At 35.5% G+C, this 14,050-nt stretch overlaps 1 protein-coding gene across 12 annotated transcripts in view; it reads left to right on the top strand.

The window, feature by feature from the left end:
- FNDC3A (fibronectin type III domain containing 3A) overlaps positions 1–14,050 on the top strand; it is a 213,810-nt gene that overhangs the window by 134,751 nt on the left and 65,009 nt on the right. For all 12 annotated transcript variants that reach the window (XM_072610542.1, XM_072610537.1, XM_072610543.1 and 9 more), the window contains one exon: positions 7,415–7,491. In XM_072610542.1, the coding sequence (XP_072466643.1) occupies positions 7,415–7,491 (77 nt within the window). The remainder of the gene's footprint in view (positions 1–7,414; positions 7,492–14,050) is intronic.

Genomic DNA, 14,050 nt, shown 5'->3' with positions numbered 1-14,050 from the left:
GCTTGGGGTCAGAGTCCAAGTAGCAACTAATGTTCTGATCAAGCCTAGCTGGGAAGTGTGTGATTACTAATACTCATGCTTTCAATACTAACTCTCACCTCCCATCCCCAGCTTCATCCTACTGTTCCACCCCCCATTCCCTACCGTCCATAGTTGCTGCTCTGCCAGCCCAAGAACACAGTTGTTTCAGTATAGGAACTGATTTATTAAGCAACTGCTAGTAACAGGAACATTTCCAGAGCAAACATTCAAAACAAACTTCTCTGCAGATGAATTTTCATTGGTGTGCCAAGCTCACTTTATTTTTTCTCATTAAACTTCTGCTATGTTCCTCACTTTGCTTCTTTGCCCCCCTGAAAAAAAAAGAGTTCTTTTAACTTGAACAAAATAATTAAAGAACATTGTAATATGTTCTAGCTATATAGTATGAGCTCTAAACCACCTTTTCTGTCCTCAGTTTCCTTGACCACCTTCCACCACCGCAATTGTTCTGCCCCCACAGAAGTATCTTGCCTTATACTTACCAAGAAAAACTGGAGCTGTCTTTTGTGAGTTCCCTCTTCTCCTCAGTCCTATATCCTAAATTCCATTTTCCACATTTTCTCTTCCTTTGTTTCTCTCTTCTTGCCAACCAACCCCTCAATTTTTACTCTTGATCCCATCCTCTCTTATCTCCTCTTGTCTCCTCCTATCTCTTTGGCAATCATCTTCAACTCACTCTTTAATCTTCAATTTCTCTTTATGCATTGGTTTACCCCCATTAGGCTGTGAGCTTCCTGAGAACAAGAGCTATCTTTTGCCTTTCTTTGTATATGTACTGCTTAGGAAAGTTTCTGGTGCATAGTATGTGCTTAATAAGGGTTTCCTAGTTGAATGGTTTCTTACCTGCTGCCCACACACATATCCAGGTATCCTCCATCCTTAAAAAACTTCAATTGAACTGTGCTGTTCCCTCAAACCATCTTCTTCTATCTCTCCTCTCTTTCAGTCATACTTTTTAAAAAAAGAACTCATCTACCTATGGGCAATATCTCACTAATTTCTCTCACCCCCTTGTCATCTTTATTTTTTGTCTGTTCCTCTTCATGGAAAACTAGCCTACTTGCTTGTCCTCCTGATACTACACTCAGTTTTTCCTTTTGGTGTCTCTGCCTAAGCTGAGCATTCTTCCTCCTCATCTCGGCCTCTTGGAATCCCTAATTCCATTCAAGATTTAGGTCAAACCACCTTCCACTTAAGACTTTTCCTGATCCCTACCCTTTCTTAAAAGTCAACTCCCACCCATTTTTTTAAAGACTTGATCTATATATAGAGTATTCCCTGTGACTATAAGCTCCATGAGGGGATGAGCTTTTCCTTTATATCTTTATATCCTCAGCATTTAGCACAGTGCCTGATACATGGTAGACACGTATAATGTTTTTGATGCTTTTTTAAATGACTAAGTTTGAGAGAAAATTTTAATATAAACAAAAAGAATTATGGTGGAGGTCCGTTTGGAGTTAGAGGAGCCTAAATGCCCCACAGATACCCCAGTAAAGCTCTAAAAACCAGTGATAAAGAAACCCAAAGGGAAACAATAACACTTCCAGCCCTGGGCTTTAGAAAAACACTACCAGAAAACTATGTAAGCTGTGAGACAGCCAAACTTAGATGGGAGGAAAAGCATACAAGCAGATAGTTCTCATGGCAAGAGATGAGACAAGACCAACAACTGAATCACAGGTTCTGAGGAGATAGAATGAAATCACACTTAGCTCACAGTCTGTCCTTCTGCATAAGACAAGGCCAAACAAAAAACCTTGGCAGCCCAACCTGAACTGTGAGAGGAGACAAAAGCAAATCAGTGCTTGTACAGGCCTAGTGCACAAGTAACCCATACTACTTACACAGAAGCCACAAGCAGGAGAGAGAGGGCAAGAGTAGCATTTCAGAGGTAAAGTGCCTCATGTCTTAAAAGGAGGCCTATTACTAGCACAGACACATTTGGTCAGGGCCTTGTCAGGCTCACAGCAAGAGCTAACTCCAGGTTTAGCATTGTACTAGGAGGAGTCAGAAAATTATCTAAGGCTAAAACCCTGAGTTGAACTATCAGGAAACTCAGCAAAAACCCAGGGATTCCTACAGAAGGCAGAGCCAAGACTTTTCCACCACAACCAAGATCAAGCAGGGCTTGCCCATCTGATCCAGCAGTATAGAAGGAAGCAGAATCTGACCTAAACACAACACTCCATCCAGAAATTTATGCTGCAGATATGAGTAAACAGAAAAAAATGCTGAACGTAATGAAGAAAGTCCTTGAAATCAGAGAAGCTTAGTAGATAAACCTAGAAAGAATGAGTTATTTCCACAAAAAGTCCAAAGTAGAGCCTTAGTAGCAAGAAACCACATGGACTGTGGGAGTATCTGGGGAAAGAATTAAATGGAAGATACAAAATATAATGTTAAAGGAAATGATAGCTAAGGAAGAAGGAATTGACAAAGAAAAATAACTGCTTAGAATAAATAGTGACAAACCTTACCCAAGAAATGGACTCCCTGAAAATTAGAATGGGGCAAATAGAAAGCAGTGACTCCTTGAGAAAACAACAGTAAAATTTAAAAATTGATGAGTAGGGGGTGAAAGTGGGAAGAGGACAGAAAAAAAGTGAGGTATCTGATATTAAAAACAACTGATCTGGAAGACATCAAAGACGATATAAGGACTGCCTGAAAATCTCCCTGTCCCTCTCCCCTCCTCTACCTTCCAAAAGCTAGGATACCTTATTTTAAGAAATCATAAAAACTACCTAGATCTATTAAAACTATAGGACAAAGTGAAAAATTCACCCGCTGAAAGAATTCATTCATTGAAGTTCCCTTCCTAAAAACCCAAAATGAAAATGTCCAGTAATGACATAATTCAAATTTACAACAAAGAAGAAAGTACTGAGAATAGCCAAATAAGAAGTTTATGAATATGGAAAAGGAAATTTAGAACAAATGGAGAAGAAATGAAGAAATTAGAATAAATTATTTTGCCCAATTATATATCAGTAAAATTTAAATGCAATGAATATTTATAAAAATATAAAACACCAAGATTAACCTAAGAAATAGAGAGTTTAAAAATAACCCTAATGTTAGAAAAAGAAATTGAATAAGACATAATTCAACTCCCAAAGAAAACACTCAAGGACCAGGTAGATTTACAGATGAGTTCTGTCAAATATTCAAATAATTCCATCATTATACAAATTATTGACAAAAATAGAAAAAGAATCCTTCCAAATTATAGTAAACTTATGGTTTTGATACCTAAACCAAGGAAAGAGAAAGAAAACCATAGACCACTCTCCCTAATGAAGGTGGATGGAAAAATGTGTTTTAAAGAATTGTGGGTTTTCTCCCTCAATTGACAGGAAGGAAAAGGGGAGGATAGCAACAAAACTGAAAAAAAGAAAAGAAAAGTAGAGAGTCATATTTTTAAATGCACAGAAGAAAATGGGGGAGGGGAAGCAAGAATAAACATGGGCAAACAGTGCAGTTTTAAAAGTTACATTTTTTAATCTAAAATATACTTGAAAGGAAAGCAGACTGTGATATTGCTGTATATTTTCATTGACAGTACTCTTCTGTTCAGCTTTATATTTGAAAATGCTTATTTTATGTGATGTTTAAGTTCATAAAAAAAAAGTTGAAGTAAATTTTAGGTTGAAGAAATTTTCCAAATGTTGTTCAAACCGGTTGAAATTCAGGAAACTGAAAAGGTGACTAATTTATCTTTTGAGAAAATCCAGAAGATCATACCAATTGTTGTTCAGTCATTCAGTCATGTCCAAGTCTTTGTGACCCCATGGGTCACACCAGGCCCTTCTGTCCTTGACTGTCTCTCAAGATCTGTCTCGTTTCATGTTTATTGTTCCCATACCTGTCCATCTTATCCTCTTCCATCCCCTTTTCCTCTTGCCTTCTGTCTTTCCCAACATAAGGGTCTTTTCCAGTGAGTCCAAAATATTTAATTATTAGCTTCAGTATTTGAGTTTACAGGAAATAACCTGAATTAATTTCTCCTTGCTGTTCAACGGACTGTTAAGTCTACTCCAGCACCACAATTCTAAAGTGTTGATTCTGCAGCTTTTCTCACATAACACTCACAGCCATACGTTGCTACTGGAAAAGCTTTGACTATACACACTTTTGTCGGCAAGGCAATGTCTCTGTATGTTGTCCAGATTTGCCATAGTGTTACTTCCAGAGAGCAAGCATCTTTTATTTTCATGGTTGCAGTCATCATCTGCAGTGATTTTTGAGGCCAAGAATATAAAATCTGATACTGCTTCCATTTCTTTTCCTTCAGTTTCTCAGAAAGTAATGGAACCCATTGCCAAGATCTTTGGTGGGGTTTTTTCCTGTTGAGCTTCAAGCCAGTCTTTACATTCTCTTCTTTTGCCCTCATAAGGAGGCCTTTTAATTCCTTTTCACTTTATGTCATCAGAATAGTACCGTCTACATATCAAAGATTGTTGATATTTCTCCTGGCAACGTTAATTTCAACTTTTGATTCATTCAGCCTGGCATTTCTCATGATGTACTATGCATATAAGTTAAATAAGGTGACAATATTAAGTCAATCAGTTGTTTCAGGTTCAGTTCTAACTGTTCCTCTTGGCCCATATACAGGTGCCTCAGGAGAAAAATAATATGATCTGGTACTCCCATCTCCTTGAGGACTTGCCATGTTTTGTGGTGATTCACTATATCAATGGCTTTAATGTAGCTGATGAAGCAAAAATAGATGTTTTTTCTGGAAGTCCCTTGCTTTCTCTTTAATATAATAAATGTTGCCAATTTGGTATGTAGTCCCTGTGCCTCTTTGAAAAACAGTCTGCTCTTCCAGTAATTCTTGGTTCACATATTAGTGAAGCCTTCCTTGCAAAAGCTTAACCATAGACTTGCTGGAATGTGAAATGAGTTTGATAATTTGAACATTCCTTGGCATTGCCTTTCTTTAGGATTGTGATGTAAACTGATCTTTTCTATTCCAGTGGCCACTGTTGTGTTTTCCACATTTGCTGGTGTATTGATTGAGTGCAGCACTTCAACATCATCTTGTAGGATTTTAAACAAATCAACTGGAATTCCATCATCTCTACTAGCTGTTAACAATGCTTCTTCCTAAGGCCCAGTTGACTTCATTCTCCAGGATTTTGGCTCTAGACTAGTAACCACATCATTATGGTTATCAGTGATGTTAATTATTTCTTGTACATTCCTTTTGTATATTCTGGCCACCTCTTCTTAACCTCTTCTGCTGCTATTAAGTCTCCACTATTTTGTCTTTTAACATGCCCATTTTTGCAGGAAACATTCCCTTCACAGCTCTAATTTTCTTGAAGAGGTTTCTTGACTTTCCCATTATATTGTTTTCTTCTATTTCTTTGCATTTAAGAAAATCTTATCCTTGCTCTTCTCTGGAATTCTGCATTCAGTTGATTATGTCTTTGTTTTTCCTTTGCTATCCTCTTCTGCCTTTCCTCAGCTATTTGTAAAACCTCATTGGACAGCCATTTTGCTTTCTTGCTCTTCATTTTCTTTGGAATGCTTTTTTTTGTTATTGCCCCCTATGCAATATTGCAAACCTTTGTCCAGAAATCTGGCATTCTAGCTACCAGATTAACCCATGAATTTATTTATCACTTCTACTTCATATTCATAAGGGGTGTTATTTAGGTCATACTAGTGTAGTCTATTGGTTTTCACTATTTTCTTCAATTTAAGTACATAGTTTGCTATAAGAAGTTCATGATCTGAGCCAGTCAGCCCCAGGTCTTGTTTTAACTGACTGTATAGAGAACCCTTCTCCCACATTTGGCTCCGTCTAATTTCTAGATTGACCATATGGTGATGTCCATGTGTAGAATCACCATTTCAGTTGTTGAAAAAAAGTGTGTTTGTAAACAGTGAGTTACCTTGACAAAACCTATTAGTCTCTATTCTGCTTCATTTTTATTACTCCAATTATCTTTTGATTTCCTACTTTAGCATTCCAATCCTCTATGATAAATATGACATCTTTTTTTGACATTATTTGTAGAAGATGTTGTACGTCTCCCATAGATTTGGTTGACTTTGGCTTCTTTGGCATTGATGTTTGGATTACAGGCTTGTATTATTGCGATGCTAAATTATTTGCCTTGGGTTTGAACAGATGTCATTCTGTCATTTTTGAGAATGCACTCCAGTACTGTTTTTCTTTTCCTTTTATTGACTGAGGTCCACTCCATTTCTTCCAAGAGATTCTTAGCCACAGATGTAATTATCACCTGAATTAGATTCATCCCTTCCTGTCCTTTTAAATTGCTATGTAGTGTTGTACAATTCCAGGTTCCTATGCAGCGCTGATCTTTACAGCATCAGTTACATTGGCAGCTGAGCTTCCTTTTGATTTTGGCCCAGCTGCTTCATTCATATTTTTACTAGAGCTACTTGTAGTTGTCCTCCACTCTTCCCCAGAAATGTATTTGATACCTTCCGACCTGAGAGGCTCATCTTCCAGTGTCATCTCTTTTATCATTTTAGTATATTGTCCATAGAGTTTTCTTGGCAGAGATAATGTAGTGATTTGCCATTTCCTTTTCCAGTGGAACACCTTTGTCAGAACTCTACACTGTGATCTGTCCATCTTGGGTAACTTTGCCCAGTATAGCTCATAGTTTCATTAAACTGTGCAAGGTTCTCCCTCATGACAAAGCAGTGGTCCAAGATGGGGATTGTACCAGAGGTAATATATTTCAGAAGTGTGGCAGAAAGTACAAATCACTATAAGATTGTTAAGTAAAATAAAATAATTATTTGCCTCAGCTATTTTTCTTTAGTACATCTCTAGGTAAGACTTAGTATTAAAAAAAAAAAAAAACACTTGAGCAGAAAATACAACCATTAAGCTGTCTGTTCTATGAAAAATCACCCAGATCCTACAGAAAGGAATTACAGTATGCAGACCTCATCACTGGCACCACTGTCTAGCCCTGACATACATAAAGAGGATTCCAAAATGATTCAGTGTTCTGTAGATTAAACCAATCCTGCTACTTTTTTGCATTTCATTCTGCTTCCATTTTTGCTAGGTATCTTTGTCATCTAACTCATTTTATGTACCACATCTATTTTGCATAGATAGTTAAGGCAAAGTTTCCTCCAGAGAAAGGGAGTCACTGTATAATCACTTTTCAGAGTGACTTCTGTGATGAGTTATGCATAAGAATTATTTGAATCCCTTTTCGTGGTAATTTTAGCTGTATTTCTACTGGTTAGATGTTTTCTTGTATATTTTGATATAGCTAGTGTTAATTTAGAATGTATTTTGGGCTATTTAAGATTTCAATTTGTTTAAAAATATTATGTTGAAATATTATTTTTGTAACTTATCCAGGTCCTGCTCAGGTTCCAATGATGTCACCAAATGGTTCAGTGCCTCCTATTTACGTGCCTCCTGGATATGCCCCACAGGTATGTATATTATATTATATTTCTGTACATAAATATATACATGCACACATGTGTGATAGTCATGAAAAAAACTTTAACTTTGAAACTATTGAAAAAGATATTAGTGTACTAAATCATGTCAACTATTTCCTGGATGGCATTGGGCAAGTCACTTACTGTGCCTGTACCTCATTTTGGTCCACTTGGACCTCTAAGATTCCTTCCAACTCTAAATCTGTAGTTTTGTAATACTTGGTAATATATAGATGCTAGAACTTTGGATCCCATTCATTTATATATATTCATTTAATAAACATTATTTTAATAAAACTTATCCCATTGTTATAAATGCACCTGTTTTTAAATATGTTTTTCCTCTCTGAAAATATTACTTGTTAGATTTTAAAGTTTGGGAAGAAGATGAATGTGAATGTTGGTTTTCAAATATTGTGTTATAATTCTTAATAATAGTTGAGCAAACTGCAACTTCAATGTTCATTTGTTTCCCAGTCTTTTGCCCCCTGGCAGTTCAGTTACTAAATCATGTAGGAAAGAAGAATCTTTATCCTTTCTCAGACCATTTCAGAGTATTTTCATGCTGGATGGTTTTTACTTTAATTTATTTAATGTATACTAGGAAAAACTGAATATTCTTTAAATGTTTACTTATCTAATATGTGATATATGATTTTTAAAATGTTAAGATTTTTTCATAAATTAATCTGTTTTGTTATGAAAATGCTAAAAATATGATTACCAAGAATGATCATGGTCTTGTGAAACTCTGAAATCGTAAAGAACTTAGTGCTATTATTTTTTTTGATTCCTTGTTATGTCAGATAACTGATTTGTTCTCCTTCTCCACTAATAAGTTTGTATTTATTTTGAAGTAGAGTAATGTTTCTCTGGTAAGGCAAACACATTTATTTGGAAAGAAATACAACTTTGATTATTAATATTTGATTATTAATCTTAACTAATTAATTGATAGATCTTGTTTTTAAAAAGACTTAACTCACATGTACTCCATTTGCTCTTCTGAACGTAAGAATGTATATTTTGAAGATTGCCCCAAATTAATAGCAAGAGAAATGAAAATAGTTTCACTTTGTTCCCAGTAAATTGGCAAAGGTTACAAAAGATAAAAATAATCTATTCACTGTTCTGGTGGAGCTGCAGGAAGACAGCTATTACACTGTTGGTGGAGCTCTTAATTGATCCAGTTGTTCTAGAAAACAATTTGGAATGATGTCAGAATAACCATTAAATTGTTTATATTCTTTGCCCCAGAGACCCCACTGCTGGACATACAACCCAAAAAGAACAGAGAGAGGAAAGTCTTCATATATACCAAAATTTCTATAGCAGTATTTTTGTAGTAGCAAAAAATAGAATTAAAAATTGGATGCCCATTGATCAACTGAACATGTGCTAAGTAAATATAATGAATTATTTTTGCCCTATGAGAAATTCAGAGAAATTGGGATAGACAGGCTTGTGTGAACTGGTGCGAAGTAAATGATAATGAGAGAAGTATAAAGAACCAAGAAAATTGTATTTACAGTGTCTAAAATCATGTAAACAAAAATAATACTGAAATTAATTCTGTGCAGTTGTAATGACCAGCCTTGGCACCCCAAAGAACAGAAGGTATAAAGGCACTCCCTCCTTTCTTTGGAGAAGTGGTAGGACCACAGTATCTATTGGTTTCATGGCATTGCATCTATAAATATCTGTGAGGCAAATATAAAAGGCATCAATAAAACATTAATGAAAAATAAGATAATAGAATGAAATTATTGTATAAAAATTTATACTTTTATTTCTAGGACATCAAAGGTATGGAAAGATCATATAATCTCAAAAAGTGATCTCTGAGTCTAGTCCAAACCTATACAAAAAATTCTGACAAGTAGTAAGTTGTCTAACTTGACTGTGAAAGGAAGAAATATAGAGGGTAACAGTGTGAAGAAATGGTAAGGTTAAATTTAGGGGGATATTTTTGTTGATTTTTTTTCCAGACTGAGAGGAATTTGGATGTATTGTTAGGTAACAAGATAAGGAGAGGCTGAAAACTGGTGAGAGTAGCAATGATTTAAAGAGACAAGCCTCTAGTTTTCAGATGAAGAAATCAAAGCTAGGTATAGTCATATGAAAAAATAATTTAGATCAGTACTGATTAGAAAAATGTAACTCTCAGGTACCACCTCACAACTATCAGATTGGCTAATATGACAGAATAGGAAATCATAAATATTGGAATGTATGTGGGAATATTGGGACACTAGTACACTGTTGGTAGGGTTGTGAACTGATCTGAGCATTTTGGAGATCAATTTGGAACTATTCCCAAAGGGCAGTCAAACTGTGTGTATACCCTTTGATCCAGCAATAGCTCTACTAGACCTGTATCCCAAAAAGATAAATAGAGAGAGGGGGAGGGTAGAAGAAGGGGATGGACCTACTTGCACAAAAATATTTATAGCAACTCTTTTTGTAGTGGCAAAGAATTGGAAATTGAGGGGAATATCCCTCAATAAGAGACTGAACAAATTGTAGTGTATGATTGTGATGGCATAAGAAATGACAAGCAGGATGCTCTCAGAAAAACTCCAGAAAGACTTAACATGTACTATTGCAAAAATGTATACAGTAACAGCCACATTGTATGATGAAGAACTATGAATGACTTAGCTATTCTCAGTAATCTAGTGATCCAGGAGAATTCCAGAGGTCTCAGGAAGAAAAATGCTATCCACATCCAGAGAAAGAACTGATGGAGTGGGAATGCAGATCGAAGCTTACTATTTTCATTTTTTTTCCCTTTTGGTCTCTGTCTTTTTTATTTTTTTACAATATGACTAATAGGGAAAGATGTTTGCATGCTTGTACATATGTAACCTATATCAAATTGCTTACCATCTTAGGGAAGGGTGAGAGGAAGGAGATGGAGGAAAATTTGGAACTCAAAATTTTTTAATGAATATTAATGATGTGTCTTTATACATAATTAGAAAAAATAAAATACTGTTGTTTAAAAATTAAAAAGAAAAATTGCAGAGGAAAAAAAGAGGCAAGTCTTCAGTGGAAACTGGGGGAAAAAAGCAGGATTAAGCAGATCAGTAGGATTGTGGTTGGCTATTAGAAAAGCTAACTCATGTCTGAGTGTGGGCACGAGTGAAAATTATTAAGATTCTCCATATCTCTCATCCATCCCTTTCTATTCTTCACTGCCACTTATTGCTGGGTCCCTCAGCTCCAGGTTAGGGGTAATGACTCAAATGACTTCACTAAGCCTTCTGTATATGATTGACAATTTGAAGAGGCAGCAAGATGGGGAATTCTAAACCTAGATCTTTGTTGAGTTAGTAAACTTGCATGTCATTGATAAATGAGCAACTCTTTCTGGGCAAACCAGTGAAGTAGCTTCCTTGTGGTATTTATTCAGGTAGAAAATATAGTTTATTGAGATGTTTTTAAGAACAAAAAGTTTCAATTCTGTGGTTAAACCTTATCTATTAAGTTGGCAGACATGACTAAAGATGAAAATAGTATTGGGGGCTATAGAATTAGAAGCACAGTAATATAATGTGTATAGGTGTGAATTTTTGGCCCAACTATTCTGAAAATCATTTTGAATTAGGATTTATTAAGATGATCAAATGCCCATGCTTTGTGACAGAGACTCCACTCCACTGGAAGGCATAAACTGTTGGGAAGTTAGAAAAAGAAAATTCCTATCTACACTAAAATATTCATTGCAGTACTATTCTTGGTAGCAAAAAAACAGACTAGATGCAAAAGAGGAAAAAAATAGATGTCTTCATACCACAATACTAATTCTGGCCCTCATCATCTCTAGCTAGATTATTACAACATCCTCCTAATAGTTACCCTGCTTCAAAATATTTCCCTTTCCAGTCCATCCTCTAGAATGCTAGAGGGACGCTTCTAAAAGAGCTCTCATGTTTCCCTCTTGTCTCTAGGATTGAGTAAATCTCCTTTATCTTTCCAGACTTAATGCCTGTCACTCCCCATCATACATATTACAGCCAAATAGACCTACTACATTTCATCGCCTATCTTTTTGCTTTTGAACCTCTCCATCATGCCTGAAAAGCACTTACTACTCACAAAATCCTTATCTTCTTTCAAGAACAACCTTTCTATAAGAAGTCTTTCTTGATCCCCTAGCTTTTCCCTCCCTTATATTACTGTGTTTGTTTATAAACATAGAACCCTATGTTTATAAGTTGTTTCTCCCAGTAGAAAATAAGTTCTTTAAAGACAGCAACTGTTTAATTTTTGTCTTTATATCCCTAACACACAGTGTGTGGCCTGGTATATAATAAGTACTTAATAATTGCTTGTTCACTGATTATTTTCTCAAGTTTGTGTCTTAGATTTTGAAAGGAACCTTATTAGAGTTCCTTAGTTAGAGGCACTAGGTGGGATGGCTGTTGATGAAAATTGTAAAATTCTGGGGCCAGCCTAGAGGCAGGTAGTGATTGTCTCTGGAGTTTTGGGATAGTATAAACTGGAGCTTATGGGGAAAATAACTTTATTTGAAGCCTTTTGTTTGTCTGTCACAGTCATTTGTGGAATTCCAACTATCCGCAAGAAAAGGAAAAGTTAGGTGCTAAAAGTTAGCATTCCACCACTTTTTGGAAAAGAAGGATATTTGTTTCATTAACTATTCCCCAGGACCATGGAAGTTGTTGTTTTTCTAGTTACTTAGAGTTTGGCTTCCTTTTAGTTATCTTTTCATTTAATATATTGGTTTTTTGGTTCTTTTTATTTCAGTCTGCCTCTCTTAATTCATAGAAATACTCCCATGTTTCTCTGAATTCCTCACATTCATCATTTTCTACTGCACGGCATGTACTTAGTATAGTACCTGAGACATAGAAAGTGCTTAATAGATGACTGCTCACTACCTTACCGTTATGTTGATATTCTTCAGTTTTATAGCCATTCTCATATGCATGAGCACCTATTTTGTTTATATTTCTTTGCCACCACAAAAGGAACTACTTTGAATATTTTTATATATTGTGGACTCCTCTAATACTCTGAAGACACTATAAAATCTGTCATTATGTGTGTCACACTCTTATCTTAAATCTTTTCTAGCTACCAAACTGGAATTCTTTTGAAAAACTATTACTGGATTTTGCCTGTAAATGACACTTTACTCTCTGCACCCAAATAAGCCTTTTCTTATGTGTTTGCTTTGCAGTTGGATATGATCTTACCTACGTAGGCAAGAAGCAGCTTTCTATTTCTTGGTCATGTTTATATTTTACACAAGAGAAATGAATTCATTGGAAGAAAATTATATTTTTGTTGTTATATTTCTAATACTGTAGGGCATACCAAAAGTCTCCAAGAAGTTCATGCTTCCTAAAAAATTTACCTTAAAATCTAGATTCAAGGTAATTTTGATTGAGTACCATCCTATGACAGAAGCATGGAAAGTAATTTCACAATTATGATTTTTAGCCAAGAAACTTCAGGAGAAAATTCCGAAGAAAATGTAATTGATCAAGTATAGCAGCAATGAAAATGTATGTGTGCCTAGTGTGCTTTTACGATATTCTATTTCTATGCACAACTTACATTAAGAAACATATGTAGGGTTTGAGTAGCCTATAACACATAGCCATATGACAGACATTTTGATCATAGTGTTAATTTGGTTCAAATGAATTCATTACTCTTGCAGAGAGGTGATGAACTTAAAATGCAATTTTGAGCTTATGCCTTGTGGGAATTTGTTTTGATGGACTATATGTGCTTATTATGAAGACTTTATTTTTCATTGTTTTTGTCATTATTCATTTGGAAGTGAGAAAATAGTAGGAGAGACAGATTACAAATGCATATAAAATAAATGAATTTAGGTGTTTCTTTTAACCAGCAAAAAAAAAAAATTTTGAAGGTCACCATCACAACTCCTGCCTTGTCCCCTTAAAATGTTTTCACATTGCCTAGGATAGATAGATACCATATGGCTTCACCTAAATAGATCTTCTCTAGGACAATATACATACAGCAAAATGAAAATGTCACAGCAGTACAGCAGAAATATTTCTCAAGTACATTTTAAGGAATAAAGGCAAAGGTAGTTCAGCTATATGGATGGAGAACAGCCATGGAAGTTCTTCTCATTCAAATTGAGCCCAGAGAAAGTCATTAAAACTTTATAATTGGCTTCAGAAGTTTTCATGGAAGATTTAAAATTTCAAAGAGTTTGAATGAGAGAGGGAAGAGAACTTTGAACACTGAGGGGAAAAAATGCTCGTCTCTGAACTTTGGGTATCAGAACATTAGACAAAAGAGTATTTGAGCAAATGAGAGGATCAGAGGAGGCAAAAACAGGAAAAGAAGTAGATGGTAGAGATCTTGAATTTGTTCCATAGTTCAGTAGGAAGCTGCTTTAGAAAAATCAAGTGTAAGGGAATGTGGTAGAGAGATGGTTTTGACTATCTGCCCTAAGGTTGGCGGTCCAGACACACAGTACTAGAGAGAAAAAAATCAATAAGAAGGAGTTATAATTCTAGAGAGCGCACCCACAGTC

The sequence above is a fragment of the Notamacropus eugenii genome, chromosome 5 (assembly GCF_028372415.1).
Source record: "Notamacropus eugenii isolate mMacEug1 chromosome 5, mMacEug1.pri_v2, whole genome shotgun sequence".
In the NCBI taxonomy this organism is placed as follows: Eukaryota; Metazoa; Chordata; class Mammalia; order Diprotodontia; family Macropodidae; genus Notamacropus; species Notamacropus eugenii.
The sequence above is the reverse complement of the archived record's forward strand: the minus strand, read 5'-3'. Positions and strand labels throughout refer to the sequence as shown.